This window comes from Kogia breviceps, chromosome 14, assembly GCF_026419965.1.
Source record: "Kogia breviceps isolate mKogBre1 chromosome 14, mKogBre1 haplotype 1, whole genome shotgun sequence".
Classification (NCBI taxonomy): Eukaryota; Metazoa; Chordata; class Mammalia; order Artiodactyla; family Physeteridae; genus Kogia; species Kogia breviceps.
In genome coordinates, this window is record NC_081323.1 from 39,704,967 (window position 1) to 39,730,190 (window position 25,224).

A 25,224-nucleotide genomic window follows, 5' to 3' on the forward strand; every position below is an offset into this window, starting at 1 on the left:
GCCCAGTCTTCTCTGAGTTCCCAATTCAGACATCTAACTCTCTACTTGACATCTCCACACAGATGTCTCAAAAGTAACACATCCATAGCTGAATTCTTTACTCCTCACCCTTATCTCTCTAAGCCTCTCCATCACAAGACTTTCTGGGCTCAATAAATGTCACTAGTATCTATCCATTTACTGAAACTGAGAGTCATCCTTTTTTTTTTTTTCTTCTTGGCCACACTGCTTGGCTGGCAGGGTCCTAGTTCCCTGAACAGGGACTGAGCCTGGGTCCTCGGCAGTGAGAGCATGGAGTCCTAACCACTGGACCACCAGGGAATTCCCCTAAGAGTCATCCTTGACTTTCTATTCCTGATTTCATTTTCGCAGCATTTTTCATATATAACGATTTTGCTCCATCTCCACCACCACCACCTTGGTCCAAAGCATCACCATCTCTCCCATGGACTGATCTTCCCACTTCTACTCTTTCTTTCCACAGCAGCCATGATGATTCTCCAAAGTTTTAATCAGTTCATTAAAATCATTTAATAGATCCCCATCATATTTAGGATAAAATACCAACTCTTAGCATGGCCTAAAAGGTCTTGCATAATCTGGGTCCTAGAGACCTGATCTCACACCACTTTCTGCCTTTGTGTTCCCTCTTGTTCATTACAACTGTTAGGACCCTTTTCCTTGAACTTCTTAAATTCTTCTAGCCTCAGGGTCTTTGAACTCACTGTTCCTCCTGCCCAGAAGTCTCTTCCTACTGTCCTTAGCTCCTCTTCATCCTACAGGTCTTGTCTTAATTATCCCCTCTTCAGAGAGGTTTTCCCTTACTTCCCTAATATTTTATTTTCTATTTTTATTTTCTATTACAGTATCCTGATTATTTCTTTGCTTGCAACAAAACACAGTCTGCAATTATTTCACTATTTATTGATTTATTGCCTGGCTCCCACATCAGAATATAACCTCTGTGAGGGCAGAGTCCTTGAAACTTTCTTGTTCACGTTTGTGTTCCAAGCACCTAGCACATCAAAGCTACACCGAAACTAAATTCATGGACTTAAAAAAATAAGAAAAGAATTGTTTTTCAAATGAAATATATCACAGTAGACCAATATATAAAACATAAACAAGAAGTTACTCAAGTTGAGGGGGCTGCACCAGGCCCAGAACCCATCAGGGTCAGTCCCTGGAGGGCTGCCACGGACAGACATACAAATACCAGTGCACCACCCTGAGGCTGTCTGCCTAGAGGAAGCAGCACCTTTTTCTAAGTCATACAAGCTCATCTTAGAGGTTGGGTGTGGCTTTGGGGTATCTCCTAGAAATCCATGTTGGACCAGGAGCACTGTTCCAATGCCCCTGCAAAGAGATCCTTTGCAAAATGGGATAAGAACTCTAAGGAAGGAGAAGAAAAATAAGGCAAATTTGCAAAATAAGGACAGAGTAAAAGAGCTTTTAGAAATACTTGTTAAAAGGTCCTACACAATGAGAATTAGGTGCCTATTTGGCACTGGGCTCCCTAGCAACAAAAGCAAAAGGGGAAAAAATATCATTTACCAGGTGTCCATATAGTTCATAGTTATAAAACATCAGATGTTAGGAGAATCAACTGCCAGAACAGAAATTCTCAGGTGAGACCTCTAAGGAGCTGTGATAGATGCTAAAGACAAGGTTTCCAACAAAGCCCACAATAAACTTGTCGACTGACTGGAAAATTCTCAGACCAAGTGGATTCAAACTACCCATGAAAATCAGAGAACAGACCTGAGAGGTATGTGACAATCAGCTGAAAGGAACTGAAACCCAACCTATTTAGATTTCTCTGCACCTCCCACACATTCTCTATTCTTTTCCCCTAATAGCAGTTTTAAATTTCACACAGGTACCTACTGACCAGAACTTGGACTGTGGCCTCATGATCACACTGAGGCAATCATATCCCCAGTTCCCTTGTCAGGAAAATCTTCCTCCAGACTTGAGCGTGGCAGGGGAGATGTCAAAGGAAGCTGGGCCCTTGCTACTTCATAAATCTATTTGTTTGCAATTAACAGATTGTAGTGGGATCCTCTGGTAAGGATGCAAACCATAATGGAACTTCTTCCAGGGGGCTCAGAATTTCAACTCTCATAGGACTTGGTTAAAACTCGTTAGTCACGCTTTAGACCTCAAGGACTAGTTAACACATCCAGCCCAAACCAGCTCTTTCCTTTGGCCATTGGGAGAGACAGTGTGAAAGGAACAGGAACTCCTGTGAAAGCGGACAAGCTGGTAATCGGGGGGGGGGGGGGGGCATTCTGTTTGGAAGAAGCAAGAAGCATCACTTTTGCTGGAATCCCTACAGTTAGAAGCTGTTCCTGCCTCAAGGATCCCTGTTCTGAGGGGTTTTTGCCCCTAGGGGCTTCCAGAGATGCTGTCCCCATTTCATCAAGGATAGAGTATATTTAAAAGCCGTGGTCTCAGCATTATCTTTAGTGTATTTTTCCCCTAACACTTGCTATTTCAACATTATTCAATATCACAATTTATCTTTCAAAGATTCAAGTTACTTTCAAAATGATTTAGATTAAAAATATTTTTCCTTTATTTCAATTTTAGAAGTGATTTGGTTAAATGACAGTTCATACCATTTCTTTGCATAAGGAGTGGTAGAGATCTCAGCAGGCCAAATACTCTAAAGAGGAGGAAAGTATTTGGGAGGGGCTTCTAGATAACAGGCGATAACAGGTGGTTGACTTTATTTTAACTGTGATTTGTGGTTATTTCTTACCTTTCCCTCTCCTGCCCTCTCACCCACCATTACTACTTAAATTAACTGTGAATGACTATATCTTTCTACTGTGGGACCTGCATCATCAAATAGGGAATAGTCGAGTCGCACTACCAGGAAGGGATAGTGATTTGGTGCTGATTAATAAACATGTTAACTTCACATTATTTCAGTCAAACATTAGCTGTTCTGGGCCTCTTCTGTGCTTGTGATGGGATGGGTAGATTAGAATATAGAAGGAGTGAAATGAGTGAGGACTTCCACATTCCATCATGAGACTCCCGATTTCTGAGAAAGTGAACCCCTAGGAGGTGCACTGGGGCCCAGACCTTGTGGCTTATCCTCCCTGGGTTTGACTGTCAGCCTCGTCACCAGGCATCTGCCAGAGAATCTTGCACTGGTGCCATTTCATCTCTCCAAGCTTCACTTTTCTCACCTGTAACTTGAGAAAACGGATACCAGCTTCACATGGCTCTCAAAGCTGAGAAAGCCCAAGTGCCTGGGATGAGGTCAATGCCGAACAACTGGTAATAGGAGAAAACTACTGTGTAATTCAGGGCTACGATCCAACACTGTTCAGTAGATTTTCTGTGATGATGCAAACGTGCCAGATGAACACAGCCCAACGTGGAGGCCATGAAGGCTATGCGGGGCTATGAAGCCCTTGAAATGTAGCTAGTGTGACAGGGGCACTGAACTTTTCATTTTCGTTTAAACAGCCAGGTATGATTAGTGGTTACCTTATCAGACATGCAGTGTTTAGAAATAAGGGGAAAAATGTTTGAAGGAGAGCCAATGCTTTAAAGTTACAGTGGATAAATAACAGACCTGGGATTCAAACTGGTTTCTCTGATTCCAAAGCCTGTGTCTGTTCTACCCCGTCAACCTTGCCGAGCAGGCCCACTCTGCCTAAAATCAGTGGGTGTTTGGGTTGGCAGTGAATGAACGCTGCCTTGCAGGCTCCACCTTTGGGTAAACATGGTTTGATCAACACTGGAGGAAGAGAAAGGGCTTTGTTAAGGCTGAAGAGGGACAAGTGAAGTCTGAGCTAAAGGCCACGAAGGGTCTAACCAAATATAAATAACATTATAAACCACTAGCCCCAAAACAATGCTAAGCACCAGGCAATGGTCTGAGCTTTGTACACATTAACTTATTAACCGCCCAACTTCCCATGAGGGAGGTACTATTATTATTCCCATTTTACAGAGGAGGCGGCCATTGAGGTACGGAAATTAAGTGTCTTGCCCAGCGTCACGTAGCTGGTGGGGCGGGGCTGAGACTGATGGCTACACCGAAGCACGCATTTGCATCACACCTGCTTTGAGACCTGTAAGTGAGAAAGAGACATGGTCAGGGAGTGGGCCCAGGGAACTGCTCAGCATCACATCTGAAGGAGGCTTTGCTGTTCTCCTAAGGCCAGCAACCATCACTCAGGTCAGAAGGGCTTCGGAAATGTCATGTCATGTCATCTTTTAAAAAGAAACTGAGGGCATCCCTGGTGGCGCAGTGGTTGAGAATCCGCCTGCCGATGCAGGGAACACGGGTTCGTGCCCCGGGCCGGGAAGATCCCACATGCTGCGGAGCGGCTGGACCCGTGAGCCATGGCCGCTGAGCCTGCGCGTCCGGAGCCTGTGCTCCGCAACGGGAGAGGCCATAACAGTGAGAGGCCCGCGTACCGCAAAAAATAAATAAATAAATAAATAAAAATAAAAATAAATAAAAAGAAACTGAAAGTGGGCCTGATGCTGTTTGTTATTAACAAGGGCTCTGACATATCCTTGGCTCTGTGAGAAGCTGATCAGCTCAATTAGGATCTGAATTTGGGAAGAAGAAGCAATTGCTCAAATGATCCACCTGAAAGAAGCAAACTCTGTATTTCTTTCTGCTCACTTTACGGTCCTCAATATTTAGGAATCTCCATTTTCTCTTTTACTTCCAGATAAAGATGTTGAATCTTTGGGTCTTAACTTTTTAAGGTCTGCCAGTTTGAGATGTCAAACTCTGTCTCTCTTTGTCCTTCCCTCTCCCAGAAGTATTTCTGTTGTGGGCATTTTGAGCCCAAGTATGAACACTCAGACTCTGAGAGGGCTCTTGTCTTGTAGCAGGGCACTGAGACAGGCTCCCTGATTCTTGCCAGACCACACTTGAAGAAATTATTCCTAAGATATTCGGCAATTACCTCTCAGAGTGCAAAAAGAAGAAGAAAGTCAACAAAACATGCCTTTCGATGGAGTGGGTGGTCCCTCAAGAGAGAACTTTCTTGGGCAGGAAAACAGTCATGTTAGTCAAAACAGTTGCTGTAGCAACTAAAATGAGAAAAATGAAAGCAGTCCAGCTTACTAAGAGCCAGGGAGGAAAAGAAATGTTTTTTGTAACACTTAACAACAAATATTAAAAACATATGTCACCACCACAGCCACACACATGCCACCCCAAAGATTCTCTCCTTGAGCCAACTGTAGTCAGGCTCCTCTGAATCTTATTCCCAAATAGGCCTTGACTTTTGGACTTCTGTGTCTGTCTTTGCATTGCCCAGTGTTAGCAAGAATCCTGCTAATAAGTTGATTTAGCCAGAATCCTCCACCCTCACTATCTGATCATCCTTGGTATCCGATCTGGTTCTTCAACCTCTACCATCTCCCAGGTGATGTCTGATCACCCTGCTTTGCCTTCAGCAAGAATCCTATTAGGATGGTTTAGCCCAAATCTCTCCTTACCCCTGATGTTTCCTCTTAGTAATTCTCCATCCACTGACCCACCCCCCAACCTGCTCCTTGGCTATAAATCTTTTTTTCCTTATTGTATTCAAAGTTGAGCTCAACTTCTCCCCCCTCCTGCAAAACTCCCACTGTAGTAGTCTCCTGAGCACAGTCTGTTTTATTTTTAACAAGTGTCATGAATAACGTTTTCTTTAACATTCTCCCCCTCCAAACAATTCTAAGAACATCAGAAGATGTGCTTTGCAATAAGTGCTTGAAACAGGACCATAAGCTAGTAAATCCTTCTTTTCAGTAAACCACTTCTCATAAAAACACGTTCCGTTCCAGAATAATAAATTACAACGAGCCAGGGATTATACATATAGCAACACAGAAGACATACATCTGAAGAAGCTGATCAAATAACATTTTGAACTATGGCCAAATGGAGATGACAGTCCGTGTTGAATAGAGTCACTGAAAGGAAAGGAATCGCAAATAACTTTCACGGAATTTCCCTTTGAATATTGGCATTGCCCACTTAAATAGTCCAGCTTGTAAAAATGCTTTTTCTTAACATTAGCTGCATGAGATGTCGCTCCCTTTCCACTTTTATCTTCTGAAATAGCTTATGTTTAGGCTTCAAAGATACACAGCCCCCACTGGCTCTAAGGACCAATCCTGGTTCTATCACTTTTTATTGTGTCTAAAAGAGGTGCAGAAATCACTGGCACATGCACAGGAGGACCACTGCTACCAACCTAGAGAATTCTGAGCACAGACTTGGCTTCAGAAAATTGCAATCCAAAGGTTTAGCACATGACTCTTCTACCCTGAGGGAAGGGCTGTTGCATGAGTTGGGTCATCTAGGAACAGACACCAAGATGAACTTGATTGATTACGGGGAATTGATTGACTGATTACAGGAAATGCATATGAAAGAGAAAGGGGAGAAGAATCCGGAGTAGGCAGGGAGAGCCTTCAAACCATACGGCGGTGGGACTAATGACTGTGGAAGCAGAGGAGGGAGGAAAGGATGAGCAGGTAGGAAGTGTCTCAGACTGCAGGGAGGCTCTGAGAGCGTCTCCGCCAGGTAGGTGGGAGCCCTGGAGCAACAACCACCCACCAAAGGAGCCTCACCTGGGGCAGGAAGGGGCCGGTTCCAGTTTCTGCCACGTCACTCATTGGCTGGGAGCCTCGGCTGAACATCGCAGGGGTGAGGATGCTGCAGCGGAGGCTGTCCCACTGACTGCACTCCTAGTGACAATTTTGTCTTGGAGGGAGATGTAAATGGCACAGCTCCACAGCTGCCACAGATGGGATCTCTTGCTAACCCTTCTCCAGATCGCCCTAAAGGAGTTCCAGTTCCAGTTTCTTAGGACCCTTAAAAGTCCTTACAAATTAGGAACCATTTAAATAACAATCAATTTGAGTCCCAGATATGTAATCAAGGAATTGCTGGATCATCAGAGATGCTTATTAAATATCTGTGAGGTGATGAATGAATTCCCTGCTGGGGACATAGCAGTAAACAAAAACAATGTATCTGTCTCTTGGTTTATATTCTATGTGTGACTTTGACAATGAACAACAAGCAAATAAATAATATATCAGGAATTGATAAATGCGAAGATAAAAAAATCTAAAGGGTAAGGGTGTGTGTGTGTGTGTGTGTGTGTGTGTGTGTGTGTGTGTGCACGGGCACATGAGTTTTTTAAGTAAGATGATGATGAAGGCCTCTTTAGATGAGGTGACTTTGAGGAAAACTGGAAAGCAGTGAGGAAGTAAACCAGGAGAACTGCTGATACATGGAGAAGAGCAGTCAGAGCAGAAGCTGCAAGTGCAAAAGCCCTGAGGTTTGTGTCTAATACTTCCAGGGAACATCAATGGGACAGTGAAGTGATGGGTTCTGTAAGGGATTTGTAAGGGGACAAGGAGGACTCTGGAAATTATTTGGAATGAGGTAGGAAGCCACTGAAGGTTTAAAGTAGAAGAGGGCTATACTCCAACTTACACTGTAAAAAGATCCATCTTACTAATTCCTCATCATGGCTCTGTGAGGTAGGTATCATCACCCCCATATTCCTGACAAGGAAGCTGTGGCTTAGTGCCTAGTGGGTTTAAGACTGGCTCATGGTCGGATCTCTTGAGCAGCAAAGCCCAAGATGAAGCTATTTCTGTTTAACTCCAAACCCATGCCCTTAACCAACTATGTGTACTTCAAGCTCTTCAAGAAAGAGTTCTCTGGCAAAGATTTTACCCTAAATACCACTTAGTACAAACCCTTTATTTGCAAACAATATCCTGGCAACTTGGCTCTGCTGAGCATCCAAAAACTAGACTCCTTTTTGCATCTCACCAAAGTTGAGAGAATCATCTGCCCTTTTAGGTACTTGGAAGAAGACAATTCACAGTAGGAGAGCACTGGAGGCAGCAGCAAAACTGTCCTCAGGGTGACTTTAGTAGAAAGAGTATGTTGGCTTACATTCCTGGGAAGCTATTCTGGCTCAGCCCATCCGCTTCATTAAATGTTTTGATGAGGCAGGATTTCAGAGCAATTGTCTACTATTTATGGTTTTAAGAATAAGCAGTTTAAAAACCATGTGTTTCTTATTAATTTATCAGAATCAATATTCAGTATTAAAAGACAGGTTTCCCTGCTGAGGATATTGTATGTCTATTTCTATTGATTGAAAGGAAATGTAATAGCACAGGGAAATCTACTCAATATTCTGTAATAACCTGTATGGGAAAATAATCTGAAAAAGAATGGAAATATGTATATGTATAACTGAATCACTTAGCTGTACACCTGAAATGAACACAGCATTGTAAATCAACTATACTCCAATAGAAAATAAAATTAAATTTAAAAAATAAGTCCATCACATTGTAAATCAACTATACTTCAATAAAAATTTTTATAAGTAGGTAAATAAAAATTAAAAATAAATAAAAGATTTCATTAAAAAAAGGAAATGTAAAAATAAAGTAAAGAAAGGAAATGTTATATTCCTTTCATATAGTACATTTTATCTAGTTGTGTGGGGGTCTTCTCCCCCCAAAATGTAAAGACTAAAAAAGTCCTGCTTAGGGGCTTCCCTGGTGGCGCAGTGGTTGAGAATCCGCCTGCCGACGCAGGGGACGCGGGTTCGTGCCCCGGTCCGGGAAGATCCCACGTGCCGCAGAGCGGCTGGGCCCGTGAGCCATGGCCGCTGAGCCTGCGCGTCCGGAGCCTGCGCTCCGCAATGGGAGAGGCCACAACAGTGAGAGGCCCGCGTACCGCAAAAAGTCCTGCTTAGTACTTTTTTACCCTTAAATGCTGAATTTCACTGATTCTAAGGTAGAGATATTAGTGTTTTTAGGGTTGCTTATGAGGCAGTTATTTGCTCTTAGGGGCAAATAAATGAAAAATAATTTTTTTGCCCATCCTCATTTCTTTAGCAGAATCCAATTAAGAACTCCTGGCTGTAGTAATATAATAATTATGGTCTTAAAAAGATAAAGCAAATAGGTGACTAAATGAGTTAAACAGCCTTCATTAAGGAACTTCATAAAGTTTTTTTTCACAATCATACATATTTCCCCCAAAAATGTTTCTTTGTGTAGAGGAGGAATAAGAAGATTTCCTTCGCCTACTTAGGGTCTCTGGCTGGGTCTGAAAATTAAACTGACAAAACAGATCAGCAGGAGAAAAGCATATAAATGTATTTGATATAAGTTTTAGGTGACCTGGGAGCCTTTATAAGAAAACGAGGGCTAGAAGAAACAGTTAAGCTTGAGTATTTTTGCGCTGGGTTTGCGGAAGAGTAGGCAGTTGAGCAGAAATATGAGAGTCAAGGAGTATGAGGTAAGTGTAATAAACTGGGAGGGGGGGACTTCGGAAGGCCTGTTTGTTTAGATTCTTCTCAGAGCCCCTTTTTCTTCAGAAGGTAAGGATGTCTCTTTTGTCCAGGAGTAGGACGCGCACCTCTCACACGTGGGTTTTATGACCTGTTTCAGAGGAGAGGAGGGGAGTAGATGGGAAGGTCAGAGTGAGCTTCCTGCTTCTGCTGTTTTCTCAAACTCCTTCGCCTGAAAGTATTCAATATACTAAAGGTGCCATATTTGGGGGTGGCATATTCTGAACCCCATCATTTGCAAATGGCAGCCATTCCAAGATGTCAAGTCATCGTACCGATAGCTGTGATTTCTGTATGTTCTCTTCATCAGTACATCAGTTCTGGAGACTGGCTCTGTCCATGATTACATGTTGGGTAGTAGGCAATTTCTTAACTGATTTAAGCTTCTCTTTTCCCACCTGTATAGTGTTGAAAACAATCTCATTTAATCCTCACAACCACCTGCGGGTTTAAAGAGATGACTGACGTCAAGTGCTCAGCACTGTGCCTGGCACCTAGAAGAGCTCAATAAAATCTAATAGGTTCAACTCCTCTGGAAAAAAGAAAAGTCTCTTTTAGTGAACAGTCTTCCCCTGTTTATCTGAATTGCCTGTTTGGGGAGATTAGTTGTAAAGGACTTTAAATGGATTTAATTTTATTTTTTCCTTCTAAGGAAGTCTAAAACTCCTTCCCTTGCCCTATGCCTAGTGGTTCTTAAGTTCGAGCTGCATCAGGATGACCCAGAGGGCTCTTAAAACACAGACTGTTGGAGTCCACCTGCAGTTTCCATTCCCGATCCAGTAGGTCTGGGTTGGAGCCTGCAATTGGCACTTCTAACAAGTTCTGCATGTGCAGCTAAGGCTGCTGCAGGGATCACACTTTGAGAACCACTGCAGGCTAGCTAGCATGGCATCCTTCAGCTCAGCCTGTGAACAGTTATGTCACCTCAGTTGAGGTGTTTAACCATGTTAAGCCTTGATTTTGTAATCTGTAAAATGAGGCTACAAAGACCCACCTAACAAGAGGGTTCTTAGGAGGCTTGAATGAAATAATGTCTGTAGAGCATTTACACAATGACACCATTTGTAGAGCACCTGGTGAGGGTTCACAATGGCAGATATTTCTACTGCAAGGGAGGTAGGAGGTAGATGGGCCCTGGCTGGACAGCTGGTATTTACCAAGTGAAGTAAAATTAGAGCTTTGTTTTCCTTAGACACACCAAGGACAAAGTTAATGGCAGGAGCTGAGCTCTGCTGGAATAAAGAGATAAGATGACCACTCCTGAGGTCAAGGAGAACTCCCTGACTGCACATGTGTAGAAAGGCTCCTCCGGGGCCAAAAGGGAGGGGGCACTACCCCATAATAGGTGATCTCAAACCTCCCACAGGTCTCTGTGCTGGAATCCATCTTGGCAAAAACACACGCATGCATGTTGGAGAGGGTCCTAGGACAGGTGAGGTGTGGAAAAGAAACGAGATAATTGGCCCAAGGTAAACAATGACCTGGAAAAACTGCCCTATATAAATGATTTAACTGCCTCTTTACTGCACTCCTCCTCATTAGGGAGGACACCCACACCCTTTCTCTTTGGGTTCGTATCTCTGCCTTGCTTCTGCCTTAAATAAAGTTTCCCTGTGTGCTCGTCCACAGGTTGTGCCGTGCTAATAATAATAAATTTTGTACCTGATATTACAGTTTTTGCCTCCTTGAAACATTCTTGTTTTCAAATGTGGCAAGAGCCAGGGCCTCTTTGCTTTCAGCCTTTAGCCCCTGGTGGACTAGTGGCTAGAATTCCTGGTTTACATCCAGGCTATTCAGGTTCAATTTCTAGGCAGGGAACTAAAACCCTGCTTTTCAAGACCACTTGCTGCTGTCTCTCTGAGAACATAAGGACTGAAAAGCATCCTCCCTAAAAAGAACCAAAACCAGTAACAATGAAAACATTTATCATCCTTTTTAGGAGCAGGGAATTAATTCACATGAAACTGAGCTAAAGAAATGCCATTTTCTTTCTTGAGAAGGGACTTCAAAATGATTCACTTTAAAATATGCTGTATATTTCATTTGACTGTTCATTTGTTCACACTTGAATGAACTCCATTAATTCAATGGCCAGGCCACCCGCATGAACAGAGTGTGATCCCAAACAGAATGCAGCCAGGATGTTCTCTGGGCCCCATTGCCATCAGGCTGGAGATCCACAAGGCTGCACTCATCAACCCTAATTAAAGGATGCCTGACCACAGCCATTGAGCTCCTGCTGCCCTGCAGCTATAGACAAGATTTGAAGGAGTAGATATTGTGCATTTTCCTATTTACACTCAGGTAGAAAAAAAGCAAAAAAAAACTAGCACTGTCCACCTGAAACTAACATGATATTGTAAATCAACTATATTTCAATTAAAAACAAATGTTAAAAACAAAAACAACATGCACTGTCATTTTAACTAAATGCACTGAATTTTAACTAAATTCTTTAGCATAGCAGTAATACTCCAGAGACCTGAGTAGCTCCGCAGCTAGCTCCTTATATTTGATTTACTCATTACTTATACACTTTCTTTTTGTGTTGTATTGCTTCGTTTTGTTTTCACCAGCTCCTTGTAAATTGAACGCCAGCCCAGATTTCCTTCTCTAGCTTCCTAGTGGATGCATATCTCATCTTCCCACAAATAAGTCCTTCCTGTACCCTTGAATAGCATGAATCTCAAGTATTAGAGTTTTCCATGAGATTGACTCAGACACCATTTCATGGGTGAGATGCTTCTATTCCTCCAGGGAATAGAGTTATCTTCTACCTTTGTGAAGAAATGAAGAAATGTAAACCCAAAGAAACTTCACAGAGAGGGAAAAAACATAAAAGTGAGAAGAGTAAGCAGAAACAAATAAACAAAACTGGAGCATCTTAGACAAGAGTAACTGCTTATGCAGCAAAAGCCAATACAGTTATAGAGAAAAGGGAACAAATTTGAGGATGACTAAACTGAAAATTTAATAATACATTCATAAGGGAAAATGACTGAGCTAAAAGTAATTACCTGAAAGTACCATCATCACCGTCCAAACTAATTTGTTATTCATTTCTATGTATCATTATTCGTCTTCTAAGCTAGGTGTCTGCAGACCACAGCCCTGTTTTTGAAAATAAAATTGTCTTGGAACACAGCCCATTCATTCATTTATGGATTGTTGAATGTTCTATGACCACTTCTGTGCCACAAAGACATAGTAGTTGTGACAGAGACCCTATGGCTTGCAAAACCTAAAATATTTAATATCTGGTCCTTTACAGAAAATGTGTGTTGACCCCTGTTCTGTGTCTTTTCAATGCAAGATGGTTGATTACATAAAGAGTACTTACAATAACCGTGGTTGATTGCAGAGAGGGACACACTCCTTCACCCCTACCTGAATCTCGCTGCTCGCAAGGTGACTTTGTAGCCCCTCCCAATGTCCCCACTTACTTTGGTCTACAGCATGCAGCAGAAACTCGGCTATGTTCAGGAAAGAACAAGCTCCATCTGTTTGCAGGAGGATGACAGACCAGGTGGGGTGGAGATGAGAGGGTCCTGCTAAGACCATCCTAAATCAGCCAGCCCCCAGTTGGACCAGCAAACACTTGAGTGTGCCCATTCCAACCCAGATGGCTGACCTACAGATTCAAAGACTACATAAATGGTTGCTGTCCTAAATCACTGAAGGGAATTAGAACATGCCATCCCAATATATGCCACTTTGCATATGGATTATTCTGAGCCAAAGGCAATTGAGAATCAACAAATGCAGAAAGAAACCTGGTCAGAGCTTCCCTTATCTAATTAAAGCAGAAACTTCTGAGAAATAAAGACTTCCATATAGCTCCCCTCCAGGGAGTTTTGTCGCCATGAAGAAGAAAGTCAGCACCAAGATGTGTCTGCACAAACCTTACTTAAAATAACCTTGATCTTCCATTAGTTTCACGATGTATTTACCGTCCCACAAATTTCTGCCCCTGGAAGCCCACTAAGCTCACTAAGGCAGGCGAAAGGACTTGCCCAAGGTCATAACTTGTAAATGTCAGGGTCAAGGCTCCAATCAGAGTCTTTTGCCTTCAAGTGCACTTACTTCCCATAATTTTGCAAACCATTCAGACCTTTCCTTAAACACCTCCTGCTTGGATGACAATGGTCTCTAAGCTTTGGGGGTCTGAGAGCACAGATAATGTTATTAGCACTGTTATTTCAAAGGCTGGTCTAGAAGAAGGAACAGGCCCAGGGCGTTCTTGCAAAACCCCGGCTGATACTAGCTCTTGCAGCTTTGGATTGTTTCAGCGTGATTAAGTGATTAAGTGCTCAGGCTCTGGCCACACCTTTCTTCCCATATGAGGAAGAAGTCAAAGATGATGATGAAGAGAGAGGTAACTGAAGGCAGGCGGGTGTAGAATCATAGGATCCTTAGATGAAATATAATACATACTCTTCAGACCCACCTACGTTCCTAGCTCCCTTTTTCTAACATAGAGATATTAAGAAAATTGCCTGTAGAGATACACCAAGTAAAAGGAAGGACTAAGATTCCAGCTCACCTTCCTTACATTAAACTTCTGGTGTTCTCTAACCGTACTCTGTACCTCCGGTGTGCACTTTGCACCCCACCCCTTACAAATCCATTCTCCGCACAGCTACCAAAGTAACTGTCACCAGAACGTAAAACCAGATCACATCAGTCCCTGTTGAAAATGGCTTCCCATAACGCTCAGAAAGAAATCCAAGCTCCCCATCCTGGTCCTATGACCACTGAGTCTCATACTCAGATGTGCATCCAAGTCTCTTACAGGACTAGTTAAAACATACACTGCTGGGCCCATTCCCGGAATTTCTGATTCATCTATGAGATGGGCCTGAGAATCTGCATTTCCGATAAAGTTCTAGGTGATGCTGGTTTGGGGACCACACTTTCAGAACTGCTACTGGATGTGATGAGGCTTCTGCCTACTTCTCAGATCTCTGTTCATACCATGCCCCTGCTCACGATGCTCCTCCAGCCAGGATGCCAGCAGCAGCCCTGGGCGTGGAGGACGGGGGAAGGAACAAAATGCATCCAATTGTGCATCCTCTTGGGTAGTTTTACTATGTTTGTCAATTCTCTTTCTGCACAGTTTATTTTCAACTAAAACTTACGTGATTTCTGTATATGCAAAATGCTTCTGGGGTACAACAGAACATATAATGATAAGTACCGTTCATTTCATGAAGAAGAACCACATAAGCACATCCATAAATTACCCCTTCTCTGATATTCTCCGTGCCAGCATCGGAGCCCACCCAGCTTCCTGGGCTGGAAATCCCAACCTTGTTTTACACTTCTTACTCTCCCTCACCTTCTACATCCACCAGGTTAGAAAATCCTCTAATTCATTTCCGTCTTCCACCCCTCCTCTTATTTCCCATGTGTCTGAATGACTGTCTATCCGGGCATTCAATCCCACCTCTACCCTCCCAGACACGACTAATCAGCCAGTCCCACTTTCCAGTCATATTTAGACCTCACTCTTGCTGCTAAAAAATATCCGTCGTGGGCTTCCCTGGTGGCACAGTGGTTGAGAGTCCGCCTGCCGATGCAGGGGACGTGGGTTCGTGCCCCGGTCCGGGAGGATCCCACGTGCTGCGGAGCGGCTGGGCCCGTGAGCCGTGGCCGCTGAGCCTGCGCGTCCGGAGCCTGTGCTCCTCAACGGGAGAGGCCACAGCAGTGAGAGGCCCGCGTACGGCAAAAAAAAAAAAAAAATATATATATATATATATATATATATATATATATCCGTCGAAGGATCCCTAGAGCCTTCAGGATCTAGTGCCAATGCTTGGGCTGGGAAGTAAAGCCTTTATGGTGGGACACTGATCATCTCTGCAGCTGCAGCTCCTGCCTTCACCACCTGCCCGCCTACCCCAGCCAGACAGGCCACTGCCCCCCATCCCACACCCATGCCCTTGCAGGAGCTCGGACTGTCCCCTCATCTTAGCTGTGCTTTGATCCACTAATGGACTCACCCACCAAGACGCAAACCGAAGGGTCTTGCTCTCTGAGGCCTTCTGAGCCAGTCCCCTGGACCCACTGCCCACCTAGGTCTCCTCACCCCACAAGGGGTACAATCTGCCACCTTCCTCATTGCAATGTGACTGTGGGGGGAAAGCACAGGGGTGAGGGTGGTAGGACATCTGGGGCCACATGCTGAGGGCCTGCAGTATCAAACCAAGACATCTGGACGTCATTTGGTGGACTATAAAGTGATATAACACATTTTTTGTTTTGTTTTAAATGTCCAATTCTAGTAGGGACTGGAGCTTGAAGACAGCAGGACTCATGGCAAGACAGTGAATAACTGAACTAGTTATCCACCAGGCACACGCAGTAATATTGATAGGTTCCTTAGGGTAACAACTCAGAAATGGAATTCCATTTAACTCCTTTCCCTACTTTTCCTCCTCTCCCTTCCAAATGTGAAATCACATTCTTTTTGGCTTTGTGATTGGCTTTAAATAATAGACAGAAGCCTGTATTTCATGCACTGTCAACTAACTATCAACATTTCCTCCCACTGAGAATATTAAGCCTCTGGCTTTTCCTCTGTGTCTCCAACTAGTTTCTCCTTTCCAAGATCGGTCTGTACCCTTACTTTGCACTGACAGAGTGAATAGATTTTTCATTCTGTTTTGTCAATAATAATTAAATATTTTGTCTACCATTAGGTTGACTCTAAACATTGAAAGACTAATAAAGATGATCATAATTGTTATCATTATGACGACTCTGTAAGTATCTTTCACTGTAAATACAAATAATGTGCTACAATTCCACTCTCTACTTTTTGAGCTGGATATCCTAACTCTGTGGGTACAATTGAGTTTAAATCACCCCAAACTGGGAATGAGATAAAAAGATGGCTATGTATCCTTTCCACATTATACAGGAACACTGTCTAGAGACCCACCCAAGGATGATTTATTTCTCTAGAAGAATGCCCCTTTGTTTGACATTATTTACTGTAGTTCAGGGCCCAGATTTTCTGAAGTTAGCTAGATAAATTGCAGCCATTTGTTGTTCTGTAAGGGATGCATGTGATTTCTGTCTGGTAGAAAAGACAACTTCAGGGGTTATGGTTTTATTACCCTCCAGGGCAGTAACAGGTTTTGTATCTAATTGACAAAGCTTGTTGCAGCTTTCCTTTCCTCTTTTCCTCCAGTGCTCTTACAGCTAGACTTATCATCCTGCTGGTGTCCTCACTGAGGAGCTAAATAAATCTTTCAGTCAAAATACTTTCTATGAGGATGTGTTTTTAGATTTTTGCAAATTACACTTGTTAAATTATTTGCTTCACTGATGTGCAGCCTGGGGTATGTAGGGTGCCTGGGCCTTTTGGAGCTTCACTGAGTGCCCTACAGTTTGGTTTCAGAACTACCTTGGAAAGAGGCCAAATTCGGCCTGTCCCACTTGGCCTCACTTCAGCTTTTATTGATGCTATACTTCCATATTCCTCTGGGATTGGCAACTACCATAACTGTTTCTGTTTTCCTGGCAGCAGCTCTGAGCACCAAGGGGCTCCGTTTCTGTGTGTGTGAAGGGGAGGGGTTTGGGGATGGAGAGTGGGAGGGGTCAGTAATAAAGACCAAGGCTTCTCCAGAAAAGGGCACTCCAACCCGGCAACCTGCCTCAGGTACAAAATCCCACAGGTGAAGAAAAGGGGCAGCCCAACCCAAGCTGGGATTTGGGATGTGGGGTGGTGGGGTAGGGGAGTCAGCTATAAAACATTCAAATCTCTGCTCTGGCTGCCACTAAGAAGACGTAGCTAATGAAACTGCAGATCCCAGTTAAGCAAACAGAGAGCTCTTTCTGCGTGCTGGGGAAAGAGAATGGTATTTTAAAATCTGGTTGTAATTTAAGCTAATTGTCTAGAAAACTGTGCTGTCCGATAAGAGAGCCACCAGGCACATGTTGCTATATAAGCTTTAATTAAAAGTAATTAAGATAAAACCTCAGTTCCTCAGTCTCACTGGCCACTTTCGTTGTTGTTTTGCTTGTTTGTTTTCCAAATGCCAAACTGAATTAATTTTGCTAAAGAGAAACGCTTGCACTCTAAGAAAAATAAGTGCAGTCTAGCTTTTGTGCACAGGTTGGGGGGAAAGCCCTGAGATTATCGACTCTGCATCACAATCCTCTTCACAGGTGGTAACAGGCAGCCCAGATACAGACCATGTCCATCACTGCAAAGTTCTGCTGGTGACCACTTCTCTAGAAGGATGACAGACCACTTTTCTTTCAAGGGAGAAAAGGTCTTTAAAATTTTTGTGTGTTTAAGTATATCCGTTGCCCTTCAAAGTTACACAAAAGCGGAGGTCTCAGGAGCGTCTGGATGGGAGGGTTTCATCTGGACAAGGAACCACACTGCTCAGGATGAGAAGGGACCAGAATTTCCAATTTTCCTCCTTGGTTTGAGAGGGAGTTGTTTTTTGTTTTTTTTTGTTTCTCATTGGAATAAGAGGCATATGGGAAAAAGGAAAAGGGTATATTAGAAAAGGATTCTGAGGGAGAGATCAAAAAAGAAAAGCAACAGGAACATGCTTCTTGGTGGAAGAGTGGGGTAAAAATGAAGGCAATGAGAGACACCTGTTGCCCCAGCTGACCTCTGAAATTTATTCCTCATGATATCTATTGTCTCCTACCGCATGCTGTAATTCTCCTCTGCTACCACCAAATTTTTAATAAAAGCCTATTTCACACAACATCCTTGTTCCTGAGGTTCAGTGATATAACGGGTTTAGGGAGAGAAATAAACTAGAGCAGGGAACAGTCCTGGGAACAGAGAGGTAAGAAGGCATTGAGGAGCTGAGTGATCACAAGGTGGCCGTAGGCACCTAGGAATTCTAGGAAAGGCTGGGGAGAGCCCTGAATAGCCAGGGGACGGGGTCTTCAGCCCTTTACTAAGGACATGAAAGGCAAGTCAGGATGCCAGTTGAGTTAGAGACATTTGGGCTGCATGGGTTTTAAAAAGCACTGCTGTTTCTCTCCTCTGTGATAGAAAAACGTCTAAAGATTTTTACAACACTTGTTGTACCACTTAGGAAACGAAATATATTTTTCACGTAAGTAACTTAAAAGTCAAGTAACGTTAGATAAAAACAGCTTTCGAAGTGGCAGGCGAATACAATCAGAGGCTACAATGCTGGCTGCAGTTCCTGAAATTTTGGGCTACCTCAGAAGAAATCCCTCAGCAGAAATAATAAAATAATGCTTAAATACAGTTGCATTAGTTGCATTTATTGGCAAAATAATACATATTTTTTAAACAGTGGCTAGTAAATGCTATTTTTTTTCTGACCTAGTGAATGCTCACCCACTGATTAAAACACTTCCCTGCATTCTTTAAAGCAATGCATGGAACACAATTTAATGTTTACCCGATCTTTCAGACCATCATGATAATGTTAGTTGCCATATGGTGCTGAAGGCGTTTATGCCCCTTCACAAATGGTCCCTTTGCCGTGGCACTTCTGGGATGATCAGGTTGTGTTTTCTCTAATTCCTGTTCCTCTCACTTGCTGTCAGCTGTCATTTCTCCCTGCTGTTCATACAAAAAACTGTAGAAACAAACCTTCTCTGCTTATATTTGGTGCCTTGAAAATTTTAATGGCCGTGACTCCAAAGAACTAAAACTTACAGAACAGGGAAATACAGTTGAGCCTTGAACAACGTGAGGTTTTAGGGCTGCCAGCCCCAGTGCAGTTGAAAATATGAATATAACTTTTACAGTCAACCCTCCATATCCATGTTTCCACATCTGCTGATTCAGCCCACTGAGGATTGTGTGGTACTGTGATAGGTATTTATTGAAAAAACTCCATATAAAAGTGGACCATGCAGTTGAAACCTGTGTTGTTCAAACGTCAACTGTAATAAGAACAACTGGCTACAGCCCCATTTGAAACACTATCTGGCTTTCTGGTTTGAAAATTAATAAAGGGAAACCTTCCTAAAATGGAGTCAGGAGGCCAGAAGGAGGAGCTCTCACAAGGTACCACTGGACATCAACTATGGGAAGAACTGTCAGTTACAGACCCCCGAGAAGAATCATCAATAGGGAAGAATCATCAATTACAGGCCCCCAAAAGGAAGAGATGTGCATGGCATCTCCCACAAGACACTGACTAGCCCAGCAACTCAGCCCCTGAGTAACCCGCCAGCTCCCTGAACTCACACTTTTCTCCAATGGATTTTTGTTCAAAACAACCCCTCCTGACTTCCTTCTTTTTCTCTCTACAATAATGTTACCCTCTTTTGTTCTATGGACTTGTCTATGGCTTTTGCTATAGCTTGCTTGTCCTGAATTGCAACTCCTCTGCTGTTCCTAAATAAACCCATTTTTGCTGATAAAATAACTGTTTTATTTTTAAGGTCAACACCAGTTTGATATGTTTTATGAAGAGGCATTATTTACTTTATGAAGCTAAAAATTTTTTGCTTATAATCCTAGTAAAATAGCACTTAAGAAAGTTGAAAGCTTAGCGAGATTGTATTTAATACTTGTTAAGATTTCCTTCCTTCTAGGTTTACCTCATTTTCAGAGGAAACTGGAAGAAAAGTAAATGCCTTTGGAAGTACAAGTCATCAGTATTTTCTAAATATAAGTGAGTTATGATGATTAATAACCAAAAAATATCATGAGAAATAAAAATGATTCAATGATGATAAACTTCCAGTTCATCAAATCACATTTCACTTTATTAAAAAAAAAAGTACTCTTTCTCTAATTGGTTTCTGCTTATACGACAGCAGAAGAGATACTCAGCCAGTGATTACATTTAATCTCTTCAAAATGACCTTCTCTGAGGAACTAGAAGCCAGGAAGTATTTTTTAATTATCCTATAGATTTCCAGAGCCTGGGAAACTGCCTCAGAAAACCGCAAATCTTTTGGGATACTCTAGCAGATTCAGGGAGAGATGTCACTCGCCAGCTTATAATGAAGGGCAATGGCCATGATCATGGTGGCACTGATACTCAACCTAGACCTGACTTACCTGGGAGAAAAGGCTTGGAAATGCCTCTAAGTTAGCCCTTGGCCTTCTTTGCCAAGTTGTGTAAAGTGGACAAAAGTAGTCAAGAGCACTTACTTTGCATTCAGCTTGAACTCTATCAAATTGTTGATATTAATAATTTTTAATTTAAAAGATGAAAATGTGGTATGATTTACTCTAATATTTTGAATGTGTTGAAGTACAGATTTCCACACAGGTCTCAAGGACCTCTCATCATTTCAATTATCAAGAAAATGAACAAACCATAATAAAACCAAACTGAGTTGGAATCAATTGTAACTAAAATCCCCCTTTTCTTTTAACAACATCTTTATTTGAGTATAATTACTTTACAATGGTATGTTAGTTTCTGCTTTATAACAAAGTGAATCAGTTATACATATACATATGTTCCCATATCTCTTCCCTCTTGCATCTCCCTCCCTCCTATCCTCCCTATCCCACCGCTCTAGGTGGTCACAAACCACCTAGCTGATCTCCCTGTGCTATGTGGCTGCTTCCCACTAGCTATATATTTACGTTTGGTAGTGTATATATGTCCATGACACTCTCTCACTTCAACCCAGCTTACCCTTCCCCCTCCCCCTGTCCTCAATTCCATTCTCTACATCTGCGTCTTTATTCCTGTTCTCCCCCTAGGTTCTTCAGAACCACTTTTTAAAATTCCATATATATGTGTTAGCATACAGTATTTGTTTTTCTCTTTCTGACTTACTTCACTCTGTATGACAGACTCTCGGTCCATCCACCTCACTACAAATAACTCAATTTTGTTTCTTTTCATGGCTGAGTAATATTCCATTGTATATATGTGCCACATCTTCTTTACCCATTCATCTGTCTATGGACACTTAGGTTGCTTCCATGTCCTTTAAAATCCCTTTTGATACTAGACATTTACAGTGAATTGGCAATTGTAGACATTCTGCTAGTCCCTGGAGAGAAAAAGGTAAGTAAAATATGGTCCTTGACCTCAAGAAACGCAGAGTATACTAGGAAAGACAAAAACATTAAATGAAATGTGAGTGCAGTGTAGTACGTGCAAGGGTAGTTTAGTGGTAGCACAAAGGAGTGATCAATTCTTATCAAATGGGTCAAGTGAGATATCAAAGAGTAAAGATTTCTCATCTGGGTTCTGAAGGATAAATAGGACTTTTCCAGTCAAACAAGGAGGGATAAGTGCCTTTCAGGAAAAGGCAGCAGTAAGCACAAAGCACAAAATAGAATAGTTTATTGGGGAAATTTTAAGTGTATTCTTAGGGTTAAAGCAGAGAGTGTTTGTAGAAAACTGGTGGGAAATGAGGCTGCAGAATTAGGCAGGAGCCAAATTATGGAAGATCTTGTATTTCATTCTGATGAGTCGCCTTTATACTACAAGAGGGAGTCATGGAAGCATTTTAAGCAGAGGAAGAAGAGGTTCTGATTTGTATTTTCAAGATTACTCTATGATGACAACTATGGAAGAGGAAACACAATTTGAAAAAAGACTAGAAGAAAACTGCAAAGGAGTTAACAGTGGTTGCCTCCAGGTGGTAGAAAACTGTTTTGTTTCTTCTTACAGCAGAATGCTGTTCTTTCAGGGAAGCAGTAAAGTTTCAGTAGTATAGATAGCTTTCACTGCAATACTTTAATTCAATATGAAGAATACTGACCACATTTGGGTCCATCCTTTGCCTTTCTCAATTCTGTTTACACAAAACAACTATAGTATAAATCTAGAGAGCATTATGACATATATTTTGGAAAAACCAAGTCAACCAGTTAGTGAGTTATGTCAGCCCACAGACCTCACATAACGGCCTGATGATCTGAACCCCTGGGAGGCCACCACGATGAGCCACATATGTTCCACTGATTTTGAAAGGAACCAATTTTGACTCTGCGTGAAGTCTGAACAAGTTTTGCATCTTACTTCGCCTTAGAGGCAACACAGTATCATCACACACCCCTCCACAAGTCATCTCAAATTCAAGTAAACTCTAAGAAAAACAACATGTTAACAATGCAAAGGAGGCTTCCACTCTCCGTCCTAAACCTTCTGAACAGACTGGTGGCCCCAAGCCCCTGGTTTCTAGAAAGTCTGGAGCCATCACCACCTTGCAAGGGCACAAGCAATAAATAATAGAAGCAGAGGCGTGCAAAGCTTTGGTCAAACTGATGTGTATAAATGAGATGATCAAAGCACAGGACCAGCACAAAGTCCAGTCACTACTACATTTATGACAAATAGAAAGTGTTATGAGGAAAGCCTGCCAGAAGCACTTCATTAAGCAATAACTATTACTTCATGAAACTGATCTGTAAAACAAGCATAATAATGGCAACAATCTTATAAGGTTATTATAAGGAATTGAACAAATAATACACAGGAAGTGCTTAGAAAGTTGTCTGGCACACAGTAAGTACATAATAATTTATAGTATCATCATTATTGTTATATCTGGCACAGGGAGAGTGCTCAGTAAATTATAGTATCATTATCATTATTATTATATCTCATAACTTTGACTCTTTCCAACTATCCCAACTTATAAATCTCCAGGATGTTCTTACTTATGTCAAAGACTATTTACTCAATACTGTGATTAAAATGAAATAATTATAAGAATGTTTTGAGAGAAATGATTAGTAACACTTCTTTACCTCTTCATATCTGTCAAAAACTGCTCCTTCTTGCAAAAATGAAGGAACTTCCTTCTGCCAATTAAATTCATAAGGTTTGGCCATGATTATATTTAAGACCTGAAAATGAAAAAGGGTATCTCATTAGTGAACACAATTAAAAAACAAGTGAAGATCAAAGGTTAATCATTTGATTTACATGTTTGCAAAAGCTTTTCTTCATACACATGGACTAAGTCCATAAATTGTCTTTTTTTTTTTCTTCTTCCCTTCATCTGACCCTGAATTCCCTTCTCCTGGTTGTTTGGTGATTGTTTGGGAATCTTCCCCCTTCCTTTTCAAATCCTATAAAATAATTATGTATATATAAAATCTGATGTCATCAGATAAAAGAAAGAAACCACACACCTAAACCTACATATAGCAGAGGACTTCTGCAAAGAGCGAGAGGTTCTACAAGCCTCCACTACAAGGTGAACTCATGGCCAGGGGGAGTCGACAGGTGATGGGGTTGTAGAATCAAGTAGGAGTAGCTGTAATTTTTATTTCTCTTGGTCCTCTCTTTAGCCTTCTCTCACCCCCTCCTCCCTTGAGCCATGCAGTGAACAACAGAATGTCTGCTTTGTAGCATAGGCAGTGAGTATGACACTGAAGGGAGACTGGCATTGTCCAGAGTGGCTGCCTACACTTAGGAAGAACTGGGTGTTCCTTTTACCCACCTTCTTAGCATCCTGCACCATGGTGTGCATGCAATAGCTGTAAACAGGGCGTCTTAAATGAAAAGGATCACCAATAAGAATCACCAAATATTTGAGCAAGGCAAAGAACACAGAAGGCAGACACCAAACACAGTAAATAGAAGAACTTACACCCAAGAAAAATAGAGTTAACAGGACAAACAGAATCTGACTTGGACTTAAGGATGGCTGATATCCTCAGAGGGAGGAAAGAGTGCATTCTCTTCCCAAAACACAATTAACTACAGATTCTAGAAATTTTAAAAAGATTGTTGTAGTCAAATTCCTAATAAATAGGTGACCTTCACTGTAAAGATAATTCATATGAAGTGCTGAGCCAAGGAATTCTCACAGAATACAACACAAAAAGAAACAGAAAGCATGACTGAAAAATTTAGAGAGATGGAAAATGGAAACAGAAGATTCAAAAACCACCTTATAGAAGGATGTCTTCTATGAGAAGGAGAGAAAGTAAAGCCAATGGAAAGATGAGAACAATTACAGGAATAGTAGAAGAACATTTCTGAAATCTGAATATTTGTGCTCTCAGTGTGAAAAAATCCAGTGATGCAGTAGGTATAAACAGGGGAAAAAGATACACATGCCTAAACATTCCTTGAGGTGACTAAGAACAAACAATATGTAGAGAAGTTATGAAATTTCTCAGAGATGCATGGAGAGAAGACAATTTAGAATTGAATGGCAATCAGCATGGAATCAGGCACCATCAGAGTATTACACATGAGAAGACAGCAGAGCAATAACTGCAAAGTTTTGAGGGAAAGTAACTGTGGACTAGAAACTCTGTGACCAATGGAATAATGGCTTAATTGTTAGGAGAAGATATATTTACAGACTTTCAAGGTATCAAAAAGGTTTAATAACCTACTCTGAAAGAGTTAATGTATTATATATTCTGTCAAGAAGAAAAAGAAATATAGAAAAATAAGAGATATGGGAAGTAAGGTTGGAAGGAAGGAAGGAAGGAAGGAAGGAAGGGGAAAGGAAGGAGAAAGGAAGGAAGAAAGAATGGAGGAAAGAAGATAAAAGTTTAAAAAAGAGAAAAATTTTACTCTTAAGTTTTATGTATTATACAAAAAGACAACAATGAAAAGAAAAAGATGTAGAAATTACAATCTAGCATCCAAATTCCAGATTATATCAACACAGGTAGGTGCTGGAGGGAAGGAAATATGGAAAAAAGGGAGGTAAAAAACATTTTAGGGAGTGTAATATAGGTAGTTAAAACTCTAGATATTGGCAGAAAAATAGAAGATCAATTATGAGTGTTAAAAATTTAAGAATTTTCCTAATAGAAAATTTTAAATGGAAAGTATAACTTGCAAATACATGAGGGAAAAAATATAACGAAGAAATGTGAGCCTCCTTTAAAAAGGAAACAGATAAAAGATGTGGGAAGGGACGGGAAAAAAAGAAGAACACACAATAA

At 41.7% G+C, this 25,224-nt stretch overlaps 1 protein-coding gene across 7 annotated transcripts in view; it reads right to left on the reverse strand.

Annotated features, from left to right (window-relative positions):
- PLCB4 (phospholipase C beta 4) overlaps window positions 1-25,224 on the reverse strand; it is a 436,230-nt gene that overhangs the window by 142,245 nt on the left and 268,761 nt on the right. For 6 of the 7 annotated variants that reach the window (XM_067012117.1, XM_067012114.1, XM_067012118.1 and 3 more), the window contains one exon: window positions 23,059-23,157. The exons of the other annotated variant lie outside the window; for it this stretch is intronic. In XM_067012117.1, coding sequence (XP_066868218.1) covers window positions 23,059-23,142 — 84 coding nt within the window. In that variant the 5' untranslated portion in view covers window positions 23,143-23,157. The remainder of the gene's footprint in view (window positions 1-23,058; window positions 23,158-25,224) is intronic. 7 annotated transcript variants of the gene reach the window in all.